Consider the following 20,419-nt stretch of genomic DNA (forward strand, 5'->3'; position numbering starts at 1 on the left):
TACAGACAAATTCTTTTTGCCAGCATTTTTAAGTTAATTGAGTTGTTTACATGTTGAACAATACACTAAACCATAGCTGCTATAGCTGCTATATATATTTATATATATAATATATATTCCTTTAGACAAAACGACAAATTAGCTTTTGCTTAATACAGTAGTTACTCTGAAAGTCCAAGCTTTTGGGTCAGAGCATTTTTAATCTCAGTACTTTTTGAATTTAGTAGCTTTATTCAGCCGTGTAATTCAATTCATCTTTCTCTAAAGTGTTCGGTCAGAGCCTTTGAGCATCCAGGCTTCGTTCTTCGACTGACCCTGGAGCAGAACGAGATCAAGTTTGAGCCGGATTTCAAAGAATTTGAGGTCATCTTGCTGAACGTGTATGACATGATGTTAAAATCCATCAGCTCAGTGCCTCGAGTGGAGACGAAACTTTACTCGGAATGGGTAAGGTTCTGCCTGGTTCTGTACTTTTAATGTATTGATTTAAAAACAAGGCAGGATGTATTACATCACTTTTTGTCACATTCACAATCTCATTATTGTTCTTTTATTTCATCTAGCATGTTATATTTAAGCTAAAATGATATGACAATGTATACCGATCAGCCATAACATTAAAACCACCTCCTTGTTTCTACACTCACTGTCCATTTTATCAGCTCCACTTACCATATAGAAGCACTTTGTAGTTCTGCAATTACTGACTGTAGTCCATCTGTTTCTCTACATACTTTTTTAACCTGCGTTCACCTTGTTCTTCATTGGTCAGGACCCCCACAGGACCACCACAGAGCAGGTATTATTTAGGTGGTGGATCATTCTCAGCACTGCAGTCACAACATGGTGGTGGTGTGTTAGTGTGTGTTGTGCTGGTATGAGTGGATCAAACACAGCAGCGCTGCTGGAGTTTTTAAACACCGTGTCCACTCACTGTCCACTCTATTAGACACTCCTACCTAGCTGGTCCACCTTGTAGATGTGAAGTCAGAGACGATCGCTCATCTATTGCTGCTGTTTGAGTTGGTCATCTTCTAGACCTTCATCAGTGGTCACAGGATGCTGTTTCATGTGGTGCTGTTGGCTGGATATTTTTGGTTGGACTATTCTCAGTCCAGCAGTGACAGTGAGGTGTTTAAAAACTCCAGCAGCGCTGCTGTGTCTGATCCACTCATACCAGCACAACACACACTAACACACCACCACCATGTCAGTGTCACTGCAGTGCTGAGAATGATCCACCACCTAAATAATATCTGCTCTGTAGTGGTCCTGGAAGAGTCCTGACCATTGAAGAACAGCATGAAAGGGGGCTAACAAATCATGCAGAGAAACAGATGGACTACAGTCAGTAACTGTAGAACTACAAAGTGCTCCTATATGGTAAGTGGAGCTGATAAAATGGACAGTGAGTGTAGAAACAAGGAGGTGGTTTTAATGTTATCTATCTATCTATCTATCTATCTATCTATCTATCTATCTATCTATCTATCTATCTATCTATCTATCTATCTATCTATCTATCTATCTATCTATCTATCTAATCTATCATTTCTCATCAATTTTAGAAGTATGAAGACATTTGTTTCTCATCACGGGTTACCATATTGTATGTTAAACCACTATTATCTGGTAAACAATACCACATTAAGTCACATGTTCTTCACAATGCATTAGTTTAACAGTAAAATGCTGTTTTTATTTTCAGAATAACGGCTGTTAAATTACAGCTACAACTGATTTTACAACAGAAATTGGTTTTTGAGAATAACAGGATGATACTGTTGACAAATGGCTGTTTATTAACTGTGTACATGCACAAAATTCTATGGGCAATTTCATGGCCATCCAAGAACAAATCAAACTGTTATTAGCAACAAAGCACCCCACATTCATTATCTTCTTTTTCCACTGTCTGTTTTAGCCTGGCACAGAGAACGGTGGTGTCCTAAACCCAGTCATCCTGCCCGAGATCCTTGAAGCACAGAAGGCAGAAATTCATCATGTAATACGCGAAGAAAGCGCTGGTCCAATTGAGCATGTGCGCCTCTATGACAAATATGCACCGCTGGTATCACAGCAGGCTGAGCAGGACGTAGATCACTTCCTGTGTGACCAGCACTCTTTTCAGGAGATAATGATAGAGGTGTTACGTTACCAACAGCTTGCTAATGAGATCCAGTATGATCTTACCAAGGTTAGTTAAAGTGTAATTTTACATTTTTTGTTAAGGGAGAACTTTTTGAATTCAGGCCAAAGTCTTATTTTAATTATTGTTTGTGTGAATTTTTTATTTAATTAATTTTGTAAATCAGATGCAGTACAAAGGCGGAATTCAAATCTAATCCTAAAAGGCCACAACATTAAGCTTTTGTATTCTAAGATTTAATTAACGCTTTAAATTTGTTAGATTAATTTAAATTACACCACACATACACCGATCAGGCATAACATTATGACCACCTTCCTAATATTGTGTTGGTCCCCCTTTTGCTGCCAAAACATCCCTGCAACTGTGACACACTGTGTATTCTGACATCTTTCTATCAGAACCAGCATGAACTTCTTCAGCAATTTGAGCTACAGTAGCTCGTCTGTTGGATCAGACCACACGGGCCAGCTTTCGCTCCCCACGTGCATCAATGAGCCTTGGCCGTCCATGACCCTGTCGCCGGTTTACCACTGTTCCTTCCTTGGACCACTTTTGATAGATACTGACCTCTGCAGACCGGGAACACCCCACAAGAGCTGCAGTTTTGGAGATGCTCTGACCCAGTCGTCTAGCCATCACAATTTGGCCCTTGTCAAACTCGCTCAAATCCTCATGCTTGCCCATTTTTCCTGCTTCTAACACATCAACTTTTAGGATAAAATGTTCACTTGCTGCACTTCATAATGTTATGCCTGGTCGGTGTATTAGCCTGTTTAAATTATAAAAACGTATAGTTTTGCTTATTTGTGTTTTTTTGTACCTGTTTACGTATTTCATGCTTTTGTTTCAGAGCTTTTAAAAAGTAAAGGATTTGAAATGTAGCAAAAAACATTCAAATGTGGTATTGTTAACACTACTGTAGTGCAGCAGTCTAATGCACTAGCACACCACTGCAAAGAGATCAATCTTGCAAGTTCGCATCTCAGCAGAGCCACCGACTTATCCGGGTATCCACACAACCATAATTGGCTGTATTTGAGGCAGGGACGGTCAGACAGGGTTTCCTTTCATTTCTGCTGCATTATTTAACTGATCACATGAGAGTGTGTGTGTATGAGTGTGTAGTGGGTGATAAGAAGCAGCCTCAGATTGGACACATTTACATTTTTAGCATTTAGCAGACGCCTTTATCCAAAGCGACTTACAGTACTGTGACAGTATATTGTCTAAGCAACTGAGGGTTAAGGGTCTTGCTCAAGGGCCCAGCAGTGATAACCTGGCAGTGGTAGGGCTTGAACCAGTGGCCTTTTGATTACTAGTCCAGTACTTTAACCACTAGGGTACAACTGCTCTACGCCCTACGACACAAGGTTGGAGGGGTCCTTGATCAGTTCAGATCAGATTAGGTCACATTTGGGAATTGGAATTGACTATATTGGGAGATAGAGCAGGGAAAACACTAGTGTAAACATGTTTAAAATCATTTTGATAGTTAGTACACTGTGGGGAAAAAACTAATAGGGTTTCTGTGTGGAATATTTTTCACTAAAGGCAAGTACAGTGAAAAAGAGAAAACATATCTTGGCAGAAATATTATTTCATTTTATAACAGGTTTTTGGATTTACCAGCTCTCCTACATATGATCTCAGAACTGTCATGCAGACTTCCACTCTCACCCGCCTGTTAAATTTGACAGGTTGTACGACTCGGCATGTTTGAAGTTCATTCCCATGACCTAATCCGTGCTCTGGTGAAGCGGGCAGAAGACCTCAAGCAAAAACTGGTCACATGCATGCTGGAGGACCACCAGAAGTTAAATATGAAGTGAGTGCTAACCTTTTCCAACATGAGAGTCAAGAGCGTAAAGAAATATGGTTCCTTAATAATTTGTGCACATTATTGTTTGATCTCAAACAACTCTATCCCATCGTGTTCCATGCATGCAGGTTAATCGGCGAGTTTGAGAAGATTGCCGAAAAAGCTCTCGGCACTCCTTCAAACACTCAGGAGCTCATGGATCTTAAGGTTGTGCATTTAAGTATACAGACTCTAGTTCTGAACATTTATCAGTTTATACACTGTACAGTAATTATCTAATACACCTTATTAAAAAAGAAATATACTGTAGATACTTGTCCATTTTGACCATCTTTCCATGGCAACATGGAATTTTTTCCAAGGCATTTTTTTAAAAGTCTTCTCAAGCCTTATGGATCTTAAAATCCTAAACCACCAAGGATTGGTCAGAAAACACTGCTGCTGAGGCGCCCTCTAGCAGGCACAATTGGCTTCCAGTCTGCTGGGTGGGAAAGACCAAAATAAGGGGTGGGGTTATCAATGCTGTGTAAGGACCTTGATGGCCCAGGGTGCATGTACAAAAGGGAAGAAGTACAAAGATCGGGGTGGGGCTTACCGTACAAGAAGCCGACATCACGCGCAAATCCAGTGTGGGAGGATATTAGGGTATTGGTGGACTGTGCACACGTCGGAGGGAGTGTCTGTCAAATATACACCCTCCTTGATTGCCATTGGGGTCCCCAGCAGCGGACTGGGGAGAAAAAGGGGGTAAAATGCATAAATAAATACTCTAAAACTCTACTGCATCTGATACACTTATACTAGTACAACACACACTACTATATTATTACCATGTTAGTATTATTGCAGTGCTGAGAATGGTCCAATGTCCAAATGTCATCTGGTCAGTAGATGTCCTTTTATACTGTATGTATAGTAGGTGTAGCTGATAAAGGTGTATCTAATAAAGTGCTGAATGAGTATGTATATACACCGATCAACCATAACATTAAAACCACCTCCTTGTTTCTACACACTTTGTCCATTTTATCAGCTCCACCTCTCATATAGAAGCACTTTGTAGTTCTACAATTACTGACTGTAGTCCATCTGTTTCTCTGCATGATTTGTTAGCCCCCTTTCATGCTGTTCTTAAATAGTCAGGAATCTCCACAGGACCACTACAGAGTAGGTATTATTTGGGTGGTGGATCATTCTCAGCACTGCAGTGACACTGACATGGTGGTGGTGTGTTAGTGTGTGTTGTGCTGGTATGAGTGGATAAGACACAGCAGTGCTGATGGGGTTTTTAAATACCTCATTGTCACTGCTGGACTGAGAATAGTCCACCAACCAAAAATATCCAGCCAACTGTGCCCCGTGGGCAGCGTCCTGTGACCACTGATGAAGGTCTAGAAGATGACCAACTCAAACAGCAGCAACAGATGAGCGATCGTCTCTGACTTTACATCTACAAGGTGGACCAACTAGGTAGGAATGTCTAATAGAGTGGACAGTGAGTGGACACGGTATTTAAAAACTCCAGCAGCGCTGCTGTGTCTGATCCACTCATACCAGCACAACACACACTAACACACCACCACCATGTCATTGTCACTTCAATGCTGAGAATGATCCACCACCTAGATAATACCTGCTCTGTGGTGGTCCTGTTGTGGTTCTGACCATTGAAGAACAGGGTCAAAGCAGGCAAAAAAAGTATGTAGAGAAACAGATAGACAGTCAGTAATTGTAGAACTACAAAGTGCTTCTATATGGTAAGTGGAGCTGATAAAATGGACAATGAGTGTAGAAACAAGGAGGTGGTTTTAATGTTATGGCTGATTGAGGGTTAAGAACATCAGGAATAAAACCTCTGTATAACTATATAATTTCTACTTCATATTTTTCATTATAGGTTTATACAGAAAAGGTCGAGGCAGAGGAGATGCCCAAAGTGGAGCTTAAGCTCATGGAGTCCAAGCTGCGTCTCTGCTTTCTGGTCGACTATGTTATGTTCTCTCTGACTGACATGCGCCTGAACAAACAGACCTTCCAGTGGCACCAACGAATGCCTCTCATATTTGATGAGCACCGACAGATCATTAAGGAAAAGTCTGCACTGTTCCAGGATGGCCTCAAGGTCAGGTGGACAGAAGGTCACATCAGAGCTGTAACCAATGCAGCAATGTGTGCATTATATAGATTTATAGTTACAAAAGCAACAGTGACTGTTCAGAGAGCAGAGTCTGCTGTCTGAACATACACCAGTTAGGCATAACATTATGACCACCTTCCTAATATTGTGTTGGAACCATTTTTGCTGCCAAAACAGCCTGATCCGTCGAGGCATGGACTCCACTAGACCCCTGAAGGTGTGCTGTGGTATCTGGCACCAAGATGTTAGCAGCAGATCCTTTAACTCCTGTAAGTTGTGAGGTGGATGGCATGGATCAGACTTGTTAGTCCAGCACATCCCACAGATGCTCGATTGGATTGAGATCTGAGGAAATTTCTTGGACCACTTTTGATAGATAGTGACCACTGCAGACTGGGAACACCCCACAAGAGCTGCAGATTTGGAGATGCGTCACTTAAATCCTTACACTTGCCCATTTTTCCTGTTTCTAACACATCAACTTTGAGGATAAAATGTTCACTTGCTGCCTAATACGTATATCCCACCCACTAACAGGTGCCGTGATGAAGAGATAATCAGCGTTATTCACTTCACCTGTCAGTGGTCATAATGTTATGCCTTGTCGGTGTAAGTGGAACGAGTAAAAAACTATCTATAATACACGCAACAAGAAGATAAATTACTACTCTCTACGCACAGTAGCATCCCGCATACCAAAATCATGTATTAATGAGCCAACGTTTTGTTTACAGCTGCGGTGCGAGAGGTTTGTGGAGGAGCTGGAGAGCTATGCAAAGCAGGTGGAGGAGTTTGTCACTTTCGGGGAACTGTCTGAGCTTAGCAAGTATTTGAAAAAAGCTCAGGTGCTCAACTCCAAACTGGAGACCGCCATGGAAAAGGTCAGTTCAGACCGAAATAATTGGTCATGCATTATTTTGTTAGTGATTTACCACAGTGAATGACTGTTCTAAGCAATTTGCTCATTAACCTGGACATTTCCTTTGTACAGTTCAGGTTAAAGTTGCATGTAAATTGTTAGAACTAGAACATGAGCACTATGTTGTTTCAAGATAATTTGTATTTAAATGACCATGTGCTGGTATTCAAATATGCTGGAAAAAGGTCTTTGTTGGCCTGTTGGTCCACACTTAATCACTGTCCAGTCAGCAGTGATAAATATTCCATTACATGCTAAAACAAACGAGTAACAGCTCCCTGTGAGCCTGCCAAGTTGCACATTTTATGAAATAAACTTCATAATGTGTGAAGAATATCGTTCATGAGTGTGGCCTTTTAATGAATTTCTGGGTTTGCAGGGTATAAACATAATGAATTGAAAAATGAAAAGTTGACCTACAGATATCAGCATGATCATCTTACAACATGGCCTATAGCCTAACCCAGGGTTTTAAACCCATGGTTTACCATGATTGTCCATGATTTTTACCGTGACCCAGGCATCACAATGTATCAAACTGAAACACAAAATTAAATATACTTAATTAATTAATTAATTAATATAAAGCAAGAAGCTTAATTAATTAATTAATTAATATACAGCAAGAAGGTCCTGGGTTCGATCCCCAGGTGGGGCAGTCCGGTTCCTTTCTGTGTGGTGTTTGCATGTTCCCCCCGTGTCTGCGTGGGTTTCCTCCGGGTGCTTCGGTTTCCTCCCACAGTCCAAAAACATGCAAATGAGGTGAATTGGAGATACAAAATTGTCCAAGACTGTGTTCGATATAACCTTGTGAACTGATGAATCTTGTGTAATGAGTAACTACCGTTCCTGTCATGAATGTAACCAAAAGTGTAAAACATGACGGTAAAATCCTAATAAACAAACAAACAGTTAATATAAATAGTGACAATCTGGTCCCACTGTGGTTTACAAGATGTAACATAAAGCCTCCACAAGGGGGCTTTTGGGTACAAGTTCATTTTGTGTGTATGTTTATTTAATAATTTGTTTCTATTTGTCTATTTTCTCATAATTTATCGTAGCCAATTAGTTTTCTGCTGCTGGGGATCCTGATTGCGTCCTGAGAGGGTATATTCGCCTGCCCCACGCCCCCTCCTATGCCTGCGCGGTTCATCAACCCCTTCTTTTTAACCTGTGCCTCTGTGAATTAGCTCGTCCACGTCTGCACAGACGCCTCGGGCTGCTAACCAGGGTTTTGCGCAGCGTTTGAAGACCCCACCCACTTTATTAGTCTGGCCTTTTCCCACCCAGCAGACTTGATGGCCAATTTTGTCTGCTGCAGGCACTGCCAATTGTGCCCGCTAGTTGGTGCCCAGCCGATCACAGCTAAGATTCGAACAAGGGAGAGCTGAACCCAGGAGAGCTCAGATTCGAACCAGGGAGTTCGAAATCTCAGCGCTGGTGTGCCAGTGGAAAATCTCGCTGCACCACCTGGGCGCCCTCGTTTAGTTAATTATTATTATTTTTCTCTGTGACCCATTTTTTTGGCTCACGACAAACCTATGGGATGTGACCCAGGGTTTCTGTAATCATCATAATGTCTTCTGTATTCCCATCACTATGCTCTGTTTTCTCATGTTTCTTCTCTCTCAGATTGAAGGCTTCAACTTAGAGGAAGAAGCGTATGGATGGCCCATCTCCCAGTACCCTCTACGCAAGCAAGTACAAGACAGACTGGTCCCATACCTTCGCCTGTACCAGTTAGCCACCGAGTTTCAGGAGCAACACCGGCAGTGGATTCATGGTCCCCTCGCTTCAGTCAACCCAGACAAAGTGGAGGGTGATGTCGGCAACTACTGGCGCTCACTCTACAAACTGGAGAAGGGTTTTCAGGACTCACCCAAGGCTCTGCATATTGCCACTCAAGTAAAGGCAGAGGTGGAGGCTTTTAAGGAGCACATCCCCTTAGTACAGGTACTGTGCAAAACAGAGTAAATATTAATTTCATCTAGATGAATTTATACGCTGGCTTATCTAATATTTTTTGGAGACCTTCCAGTCTGTTAAATGAGCTATTCATAACAGTCTAATTTTGAGGGAACCAGTTTAGTTTTTTGCATTTTTCCCTCCAATTGTCCTCCCAATTGAGTCGTATCCAATTACCCGATTGCATTTAGCTTCATCTATAGCTTTTGATCCCCACCTCTGACCAAGAAGAGCTGTGACTAACACACACCCCCTCTGACGTGTGTGCAGTTGTTCAGTAGTGGCTTCTTTTTTTCACCTGCACGAGGCAGGTTCATATGGAAATCCATATCACGCATGGAGAGTCACACACTGAACTCCATTACCCCCATCTTTGTTGAATTAATAACAAAAAGAGCATTTTGCCAGGCTGCATCCCTCCCTTCCTACTCTGTAGCTGAGATGCTAGTTCATACGTTTATTACATCTAGACTGGACTACTGTAATTCAGTTCTGTTTGGGCTTCCTGCCTGTAGCCTAAAGTGGCTGCAATATGTCCAGAATTCAGCAGCCAGGGTTCTTACACACACCAGATCCACAGAGCATAACACCCATACACTCAAACGGCTGCTTTGGCTCCCGGTTCATTTTTCACATCCAGGACAAAATTCCCTTTCCTGGTATTTAAATCTCTCCATGGTCTAGCTCCCCCTTATCTCACTATTTTTTTGGCTAAGCACTTACCTTCTGAGTCCCATCTCCTTTTTGTCCCTCCCTCTAGGTTACGCACTGTCTGTGATGGAGCTTTTAGTATTGCAGGGCCCAAACTTTTGCAAAGACCTACCTTTTTCTTACTGCTTTTCCTGATGAGTAATTTGAATTTGCTTACAATTTGTTGTATTACTATATACACTGACGAGGCATACCATTATGACCACTGAAAGGCATTAATGGGTGGGATATATTAGGCAGCAAGTGAACATTTTATTCTCAAAGCTGATGTTAGAAGCAGGAATGGGCGAGCGTAAGGATTTGAGCGAGTTTGACAAGGGACAAATTGTGATAGCTAGATGACTGGGTCAGAACATCTCCAAAACTGCTACTCTCGTGGGGTGTTCCCAGTCTGCAGTGGTCAGTATCTTATAAAAGTGGTCAAAGGAAAGAACAGTGGTAAACCGACGACAGGCTCATTGATTGGTGGGGAGCGAAGGCTGGCCCATGTGGTCCGATCGAACAGACGAGCTACTGTACCTAAGCATTGTTGCAGACCATGTACACCCTTTCATGGAAATGATATTCCCTGATACCTGTGGCCTCTTTCAGCAGGATAATGCGCCCTGCCACAAAGCAAAAATGCTTCAGGAATGGTTTGAGGAGCACAACAACGAGTTTGAGGTGTTGACTTGGCATGCAAATTCCCCAGATCTCAATCCAATCGAGCATCTGTGGGATGTGCTGGACAAACAAGTCCGATCCATGGAGGCCCCACCTCACATCTTACAGGAGTTAAAGGATCAGCTGCTTCTTGGTGCCAGAATCCACAGCACACCTTCAGGGGTGTAGTGGAGTCCATGCCTCAACAGGTCAGGGCTGTTTTGGCAGCAAAAGGGGGACCAACACAATATTAGGAAGGTGGTCATAATGTTATGTCTGATTGGTGTATTTCCCTAAATTTTAAATTGATTGTTGTCTGCTTTTATTTTTTATTCATTTTATTTATATATGTTGATTAATTTGATGCTGTTTAAGGCCTGTAGTCATACAGTGTCCCTGAGTTTCTTGAAAGGCGCTTATAAATAAAATTTTATTATTACTATAAAAGACAGACAACCCACAAAGTTGCTTATTCGCTAAAGATGACTTTATTATTGCTATGACTATCTGTCAGACTGTTGCTCTGAGCTCGAACGGGCTTTGCCGTGAAATAAATAATGCATAAAGAAAAAGTGTGAAAGTTCAAACCATTAACTGTGAATAACAGATACACACTTGTATAAAATGCCAAGCCTCACACCTTGTAAAGGTTAAGCCGTCCAGATCAATTTGAAACAACAAGTAGAAGTAAATCAGGTCCACTGAACTCTTATCTCTATTTTGTTAAGCTTAGTACAACTCACAACAAACCTGTTTTAAATCTAAAGAGGCCCCCAACTTAAAACCTGTCTCCTTGTCTGTTGGCCCCTTTAGGTACTGTGCAACCCAGGCCTGCACGATCGTCACTGGGATGCCATGTCGGCCGTGGTGGGCACGTCTCTAAAGCCGTCAGAAGAGGAGACAGCCTGCATTTCCCACTTTATCCCACTAAACCTCGAGCCTCACTTGCCAAGCTTTGAGAGCATCAGTGAAGCAGCCAGCAAGGAGTACTCACTGGAGAAGGCCATGGAGCGGATGGCAGGCGAGTGGGCAAACATGGAGTTCAGTCTTCTGCCCTACCGGGAGACTGGGACATCCATTTTGTCGTCAGTGGACGAGATCCAAATGCTGCTGGACGACCATATTGTGAAGACTCAAACGATGCGTGGCTCGCCCTTCATCAAGCCCTTCGAGGCAGAGATACAGTGAGACATTCTGTGTGTTTGTGTGTGAATGTGTTTGTGTGGGGGTCTAAAATTACTGGGATATAAAAACTAGCTATGAAAACATTTTTTACAATGTGATTGGCTATGTTTGAGGGTGGGCGGGTCAATGGGATTCCTCATTGCTGCTGCAACTGCGACTAATGGAATAATGGAGATCAGGGAGTGATTCTCCATACGTGAACCTGCCTTATGCAGGTAAAACGAAGCTGTTCGTGTTAGAGGGGGCCTGCGTTAGGTACAGTCCTCCTCGGTCAGGGTAGGGGTCTGCAGCAGTGGAGGTGAGACAACCGGGTAATTGGATACAACTAGATTGGGAGAAAAGGGAAAAAATGCAAAAAAAAAAAAGAATGGATAAAATTTAGTTTAGGGTTTTGCTAACTATTAACAACCCAAACATTTTGGCAGGGGGACATGATGAAGTGTATGACTGGAACAAAATGAATTTTTATTTATTTATTTTTATGCATTTTCTCCCCTTTTTTTTGCCGATCCCTGCTCTGACCGAGGAGATCGAAGCTAACCCACGCTCCCTCCGTCACGTGAGCAGCAAGCCGCATGCATCTTATCGCCTGCACATTGACGAGTGTTGCGCCACCTAGCGTTGTGTACGGAGGGACACACCCTAAGAGCACTCTTTCCTCATCTCTGTGTAGGCGCCTCTAATCAGCCAGCAGAGGTCGTAACCGCACCATTCTGACAGAGAGAGACCCATATCCGGCTTTAGTCCCACCCATCTGAACAACAGGCCAATCGTTGTTCATGTAGCCGCTCAGCCCAAGCCGGCATAGCAGAGCCGAGATTCGATACTATGTATTCGAGATCCAGCCTTGGTTGCAGCGTGTGTTTTTACCGCTGCGCCACGTTAGCGGCCAAGAAATAAACAATTTGCTTAGGGTTTTGCTAACTACAACCAGAACATTTTAGCAGGGGGACGTGATAAGTTGTATGACTGGCACAAAAGTAAACACTACATTTTTAAAAGGAGTGGGTGTAAAAACTTGAGATGTCAATGTTAACAATGCTCATGATTTCTAAATTGAATTTTAGTCCTATATATCTTCTAACTTTATGACAGATGTAACGTAGCGCTAAGGATTAAGAGAAGAATGAAAAGTCTTGGGTTTGTGTCTCAGGGACTGGGAAAGCAAGCTGCTCTTGCTCCAGGAGATTCTGGACGAATGGCTGAAGGTGCAGTCCACATGGCTGTACCTCGAACCTATCTTCAGTTCGCCGGACATTATGGCCCAGATGCCTGAAGAGGGACGCCGCTTTACCACTGTGGACAAGACCTGGAGGGAAACCATGAAGCAAGTCAGCCTGGTAAGCCAATGTGATGTAAAGCGAAACCTCTTATATTGGAAGTCTATAAAGTGACATTAAAACTCTCTGCATTTGTTATTGTTTTTGGTGCAATATAGGGACAGCGTGCTCAGTTCCCCTAAAAGTATTTGTCTACTGCATGTTTAAAAACATAAACCATGAACAAACTGAACTAGGTCTTTAGTAGTCTCTACGGGTGCAGGAACTATGTGTTGACTCCTAATGACCTGCATTTTTTTTTAATTAATTATTTACTAATTATCTACAATCTGGCTTTCGTCCATGTCTGGCAGAGGGAGCGTTGTTTAGGGCTGCTTTGCTGCTTTAGGGATCGTTTGCAGTCACTGAGGGTACATGAATTTTAAATTTCATTAAGAAATTAAACTGTAGTAGCATAATAAAAGTACGATAAACTGTTTTTAAAAAGAACATTTGTAGGCGCTGTTGAGGAAAAATAAGGTCAGATAATAGATGAAAACAAAGATTACAGTTCACTGGATTAAAATAATTTATTGGCATGATCGTGGGTTCTTACAGCAGTGGAATAGCTGAAGAACAAGGAACAGAACTGTGGGCCTCCCTTTATACTGCTCTAGTCACATCACATTGGGTGTTGGACTTTGGAATCTCAACATTTTACAACTTTGTATTTTAGACTCACATCCATATCTCAAGCACAGTATAACTAAGGACTTAATACACAAAGCAGCACAATAATATTAAGCATAAAATCAAAAATTTCCATAACGGCGCTCAGGTGGCGCAGCACTAAAACACGGTAGCACACCAGAGCTCACATCTCGAACTTGTCCGTTCTAATCTTAGCTCTGCCACTTGAACAATGATTGGCTTGTTATTTAGGCAGGTATTTTGGAGGGGATTCCTTATATCTGATGCAGTTACGACCTCTGCTGGCTGATTGATGGTGCCTGCACAGAGACGATAGTGTGATAGTGTGTGATCAGGGTGTGTCTCTCCATACACAAAACTGATCCACATAGGAACTCGCCTCGTGCAGGTGAAAAGATGCAGTTGGCTACTGCGGGCGTGTGTTAGTCACGGCTCTCCTCGGTCAGTGTGGAGGTCAACATCAGTAGAGAGGAAGCACCATGTAATTGGCAATGGTCTAAACATGTTACCCATACTGGGAACACTAATACACCCCTCAAACCATACCTGGCTTTAAAACTTTACACAGGTTACTAACTAGACAGTCATTTTCTTTTTTGGTCAGATGAACACATCATCGATTATTTCCACAAATAATCTGCAGCGTTGACTGATCAGACCATAATAACCTTTCCAGTCTGCATCATTCCATTACAGCTTTCAGGTCCATTTTGGCTTTAGGATGGGGCCTAGTTGTAGCCTAGCGGTTAAGGCACTGGGCTAGTAATCGAAAGGTCGTGGTTCAAGCCCCACCACTGCCAGGTTGCCACTGTTGGGTCCTTGAGCAAGGCCCTTCACCTTTAGTTGCTTAGACAATATAATGTCAAAGCACTGTAGGCTGCTTTGGATAAAAGCGTCTGGTAAATAATGAAAAGGGATAGCCAATTTTTATTATGAACCCTGTACATTTGGGACTTTTTCAGACTGGAACCTTTAATAATAGAAGTACTGGAATTTTATACCTTCAGTACCCCTAGAACCGAAAAATTAACATTTGCATTATGCTTCATCTCTACTGGTGCTGACCTCCACCCCGGATTGAGGAGAGCGAACTAAAACACGTCCCCTCCGATACGCGAGCAGTAGCCGACTGCATTTTTTCACCTGCACCAGCCGAGTTCATATGCGAATCAGCCCTGTGCACGGAGAGCCACACCCTGATCAGCATTATTCCTCTACTCTGTGCAGACGCCATCATCCAGCCAGCAGAGGTCGTAATTGCATCAGTTATGACGTCCCTTTCTGGCTTCCTAGCCCTGTATGAACGACAGCCAAACGTTGTTCATATAGCCGCCCAGCCAAGCCGGATGGCAGAGCTGAGATTCGACACGATGTGTTTGAAATCCCAGCTCTGGTGTGCCAGCGTGTTTTACCGCTGTGCCACCTGAGCGGCCCAACATTTACTATTGTTAATGGGTCATGTACTTTCGAGACTGGAACAAATACCTTTAGCACTGCGAATGATGCATTTCATTCTGGAACTGGTATCATTAGTACTAGACTGATGTCCAGTGGCAAAACACAGTTTCATTACGCATGTTCCTAAAGTCTCAGTACTCAGTCTCAGTGCAGTGAGAAAGTACTCAGGCTATTGACAGCGTTATGATCAGTCTTAAAACTTTACTGCCCCCAGCACACACACGTACACACACACACATGCACATTCACCTGCACACCTGCACACACAGCTTCTCATCTTGAGATTCTGAAGGGCGCAATTGCCGTCCGTTCTCAGTCGCTGTGAAATGAGACACGTCGATAGCCTGTTGTCTCACAAAGAAAAAAAAAGCCGCCAGGCAGCAGCATCAAATGGAAATTATAGATTTTGTCTGAAGGCCTCAACCCTGGCACACCATCGAGAAAATGGGATCACCAGAGTGGAAGCTGTGCTTAGAAGTGTGTGGGTATGTGCGCCTGTATGCGCCTTCATTTTTTTTTCTACAAATATCACCATAATTCAGATATCAGAGCCTCTGATGCTCAACATAGCCTAGAATTTTACTAGAGCCTGTTGTTAATGACATTTCTTTTAGTGCTGAACAAGTAGAGGAAGAGAGCTCTACTCTAAATTCTACAACTGTAATAATTAGGTTTTAGTTCTTACATGGAACAACAGGGGTGTTTTTATTGAGGCTGCACTAAGACATCGGCATAAACCCTGGTGCTGAACTCACCACATGGTGGCTCTCTTCACCCACCAGCTTCCTAACTTTTCAGCCGTGCTCTCTCTTCTTAAACACTGGGCAAGTTTAAAGACAATCACCTATTAAACATGTCTCATTGATTAAAAATAGGGTCAGTGATTTTTAATTCAGGAACATTTTCATTATGTTCCAGGTTCTGTATGATCAGAGTTAAAAAACAATAACCCAATCTATCCGGCGTCCTTTATAACAAGGGTGTCAAACTCATTTTCACCGAGGGCCACATCAACATTATGTTTGCCCTCAAAGGGTTGTTTATAACTGTAAGACTGTATGAATGTAATTACTTCTTAACATTTACATTTTCGGCATTTGGCAGACGCTCTTATCCAAAGCGACTTACAATTATGACATGAACATGATTTTGAGCAGTTGAGGGTTAAGGGTCTTGCTCAGGGGCCCAACAGTGGCAACTTAGCAGTGGTGGGGCTTGAACCGGCACCCTTCTGATTACTAGTCCAGTACCTTAACCACTGAGCTATCACTGCCCTACATATATGTAATATGTAATAATATTACATATTAACATATTGTTAAATAACCTGATAAACCATTTCACACACCATCCTTATCATTTGAACATAATGACAACAAACACAGAACAAAATGCATTTTTAGCGTATCCAGTTACCCAATGCTTCCTCTCTACTGATGCTGATCTCCACTCCTGATTGAGGAGAGCGAGACTGACACACGCCCCCTCCGACACGTGTGCAGTAGCCGACTGCATCTTTTCACCTACACAAGACTAGTTCATATGCGGATCAGCTTTGTGTACGGAGAGCCACACCCTGATCAGCGTGTTATTTCTTGACTCTCTTGCCATCAATCAGCCAGCAGAGGTCGTAATGGCATCAGTTATGAGGTCCCTTTACGGCTCCCAGCCTGTATGAACAAAAGCCAATCGTTGTTCATGTAGGCACCCAGCCCAGCCGAATGGCAGAGCTGAGTTTCAAACCGATGAGTTTGAAATGTCAGTTCTGGTGTGCTAGCGTGTTTTACCACTGCACCACCTGAGCGCCTTTATTATATTTTTAATTCATGTTTTAAAAAATGTTTGCTTATTTTGTTTTCCGGCTGAATGTCTGACCCCGTTTTTCCGTGGTCAGTGTTTCAATGCCCGGTGCCATGTCTTGTGCTGTAGAAATTCGTAAAACAGCATAGAGGTTGTCATCAATGATGCGTGATCTGTGCTTAGTCTTCATTCTGCATCATTGTTTTTCGTCTTGGACATTTTGGGATTATTTGTAGATATTTCTCAACCTCACTTGTTGGAAAGCCACTTTAGTTAAACGCTGATGTGAAAACACTGCAATCTTGTGGCGGGATGCAGGAGATGTAGTTCATGTACGATTTTACAATGTACACTTTAAAAAAGCATAGACCTTTATTTTAGGACAATCATACGCCTTTTAAGCTCTTGCGGGCCACATAAAATGCTCCATAAACAGAAGAAACATTAGGACTAGGTAGACCACCAACATGCAGCCGATGTGCACATCAATAGATTGACCTTAAAAGATTATGTTGCCTGGTATTACAAAGTTCTCACTCTTCCACTAGAATGCCTTTAAAGGTGGACTAAAATTAGGGACTTTTAAAAAATTTTTTAAAACCTGAACCTAAGACAATTAACTTCTTCTTTTGGGTGGCACGGTGGGCAGTACTGTCGTCTTACGGTAAGAAGGTCCTGGGTTTGATTCCCAAGTGGAGCAGTCTGGGTCCTTTTATGTGTGGAGTTTGGTTTCCTCCCTAAGTCCAAAGACATACAGGGTCTGTTTGAAAACCTATTGAGCTGCCTTGCTGTCACCTGCCAACCTAGGCAGCTGCCTCGTAAATAGGATTCTAATAAGACACCAACCTTTCTTTTTAAATTTTTCCCCTTTTTTGCTTCCTCTCTGTCTATGCCGAACCCTGCCCTGACCGAGGAGATCGAAGCTAACCCATTTCCCTTCCCAAACATGGGCAGCAGCCAGATGCATTTTTGCCACCCACACATTGATGAGTGTGGCACCACCTAGCGTTGCATGCGGAGAGACACACCCTAAGGGCACTCTTCCTCATCTCTGTGCAGGCGCCTTTAATCAGCCGGCAGAGGTTGTAATCGCATTCTGACAGAGAGAGACCCACATCCGGTTCTTTGTCCCGCCCCCCAACTGCAACCGGCCAATCGTTGCTCATACAGCCACTCAGCCTCGAACCGGTAAGGCAGAGCTGGATTCGATACGATGTACTCAGAATCCAGCTCTGGTTGCAGCATGTCTTTTTACCACTGCGCCACCTGAGCGGCATAAGACGCCGAACTTAAGTCAGGTTATTTAGACACACTACTCAGACAGTGATTACATCACTGCAGCTTTCGCTTACCAAACTAACACAGTTAGCCTCAGGCCATTCAAACCAATAGACTCAGGTGGCACGACCTGCTAGCATGCAAGCTAACATCTCTCCCTGTGTAGGAAAAACGGTTAAATTGTCACTAACAAGCCCGAATTTATACCAATTTCAAAATCAATGAGAGTTTATTTACATTTAAAAACAACTCAGTGTGTTGTTCTGCATTCGTCCGCCATATTTGAAATCTTTGGTGAGAAAAGTTGTGCTGCACTGAATTCCGGGATCGCCTTCACCACTAAGAAAGAATCAGATTCTTTCCTCATTATTAAGTCAGTTTATCGCTTCAAATTAAGGCACCTTAGTAGGCAGCATTTTGAGGCATCTTAGAATTCGGACAGCCTTCTTCTCCGGAGTGGGCGTAGAATGGCGTAAAATGCTGTCGATGCAGAGAGCTCTCTTGGTTTTCGGACAAACCCATAGTCTGGAGCTGCGTCTGAAATCGCATACTTACAGGGTACGTACTAGATTCGAGGAAGTACGCACCACTCGGCCGGTAAAGAAGTACGCGCTTTCGGTACAGAAGTGTGCACTATGCACACAACACCCCTACGTACTACGTCCGCCATCTTACCAACGTCAAGTGATGACGTGATGACGTAATATCACCATAGTTGCAGACCGCGTGCTCATTACAAGCCCCACTCGGCAAATTGTAAAATATTTATCGTCTTTTTGCGCTAATCATAACGTTATTTAGGGTTGTATGCAATAATAAAAATTTTATTTTGTTTATCTTACTTGCACTTGCAAACAGAGGTGTCTCCGTTTTCCGCCATCGTTCTTGTTTCTTCTTCCGCTTCGAACGCCTACGCAGCTCCAGTTGAAGGATGGGATACATTGAAAGTGTGCATCGTTTGCATACTCCAACATGGCTGCCCAAGAAGTAGGTCATCCGGGTACTTCTCACGTACCTTTTTATGTATACTATGGGTGTGTTCGAAAACCTAGTGCACTCTGTACATAGGCAGCATTTTACGTCATCCTAGATGCCTTAATATCCTCACTGGTTAGGCATCTTAACATTTCAATGTTATTTTGACTCAAGAACGAGTGAGCATCGGAAGCCTCCTTAGTGATCAAGGCAATCCCAGCATTCAGTGTGGCAGCTCTTCTCTCACAGAAAAATAATAAAAACAAGGATGAAGGGGCGGAGAATTATTTTCAAACGTAAATAAATTATTAATGATTTTTTACTTGTATAAACTTGTATGAGTGTTTTTATTTGCAAGTTTGGGCTTGTCAGTGAATGTAACCATTTTCAGTACACGAAGGGAGATAGGGAGAAGAGAGTTAGTTGACATGCTATGTGCTGTGCCACCCCATCCCATTGGTTTGAATGACAAGATGCTAAATGCAAAACCCGATGGAATCGCTGTCTAAGTAGTGCGTTCGAATAACCTGACTTATAAGTCAATGACTTATTAGAATCCTCTCTACTGAGGCAGCTGCCTATGTAGGCAGTAAGACAGCAAGGCAGCTCCCTAGGTTTTCGAACACACCCTATGTATTCGGACATACTAACCGCTCTCGCGTACTGCTTTCGCGTACTACTGAGTATGGGAGTATGCGATTTCGGACGCAGCATGGGTCATTGGAACTACAAAAATGTCCCTAGGTGTGTGTGTGTGTCCTTCCTTTTGTAGACTGGTGTTTTATACCTTTTACCTGGTGAATCACCCTTTAAGTTCTAACCCTCTTATCTTCATTTAACGCATAGACAACTGAATAAGAAGAATTACAATGCAGGGTCCAACTTTTTATTTCCACCGAGCAGTTTTGTCATCACTCAGACTTCATTCCACCAGAACTATAAGGGTATAAATACAGTACACAGTCTGAAGAAATACCAGCACTGTGCACATTAAGCAGGAGTTAAATTCTCTACTGGATCAAGACTGAAATTTCCATTCCTTCATTTAACAGTGGGTGTTAATCTCCATGTGTAGGCAGCTGCTTCCTTCCATTCACTTCCACTCCAGTGTAATAAAAGGTGTCTCCTAATCTGGCCGCTCCACGCTTTTTCATTAAAAGCACCTATCTCAAACACAAAAAGGTGATTTAGAGGAAGCTTTAGGTTATTACCATCCCTTTATTACACACTCAAAGACTCGCCTTTTAGAAGTCATGTTAATTTTTCCCCCCTCTTCCCGTGCGTTCTAAAAGTGATGATTAAGCTTCGCATCTCTCACGAACACTTCAACTCCGAACCACCCAGACGTGGTTAATAGAAAATCAATAGCAATCAGGATTCAGAGGGTCGGTCGGAAATTATTCGC

General features: G+C 42.7%; 1 protein-coding gene across 1 annotated transcript in view; it reads left to right on the plus strand.

The window, feature by feature from the left end:
• dnah7 (dynein, axonemal, heavy chain 7) overlaps window positions 1-20,419 on the plus strand; it is a 190,681-nt gene that overhangs the window by 20,435 nt on the left and 149,827 nt on the right. The window contains exons 11-19 of the mRNA XM_063005568.1: window positions 268-447; window positions 1,925-2,197; window positions 3,850-3,977; window positions 4,100-4,178; window positions 5,869-6,093; window positions 6,843-6,989; window positions 8,663-8,983; window positions 11,162-11,532; window positions 12,687-12,873. Coding sequence (XP_062861638.1) covers window positions 268-447; window positions 1,925-2,197; window positions 3,850-3,977; window positions 4,100-4,178; window positions 5,869-6,093; window positions 6,843-6,989; window positions 8,663-8,983; window positions 11,162-11,532; window positions 12,687-12,873 — 1,911 coding nt within the window. The remainder of the gene's footprint in view (window positions 1-267; window positions 448-1,924; window positions 2,198-3,849; window positions 3,978-4,099; window positions 4,179-5,868; window positions 6,094-6,842; window positions 6,990-8,662; window positions 8,984-11,161; window positions 11,533-12,686; window positions 12,874-20,419) is intronic.

Source organism: Trichomycterus rosablanca, chromosome 12 (assembly GCF_030014385.1).
Source record: "Trichomycterus rosablanca isolate fTriRos1 chromosome 12, fTriRos1.hap1, whole genome shotgun sequence".
NCBI lineage: Eukaryota > Metazoa > Chordata > Actinopteri > Siluriformes > Trichomycteridae > Trichomycterus > Trichomycterus rosablanca.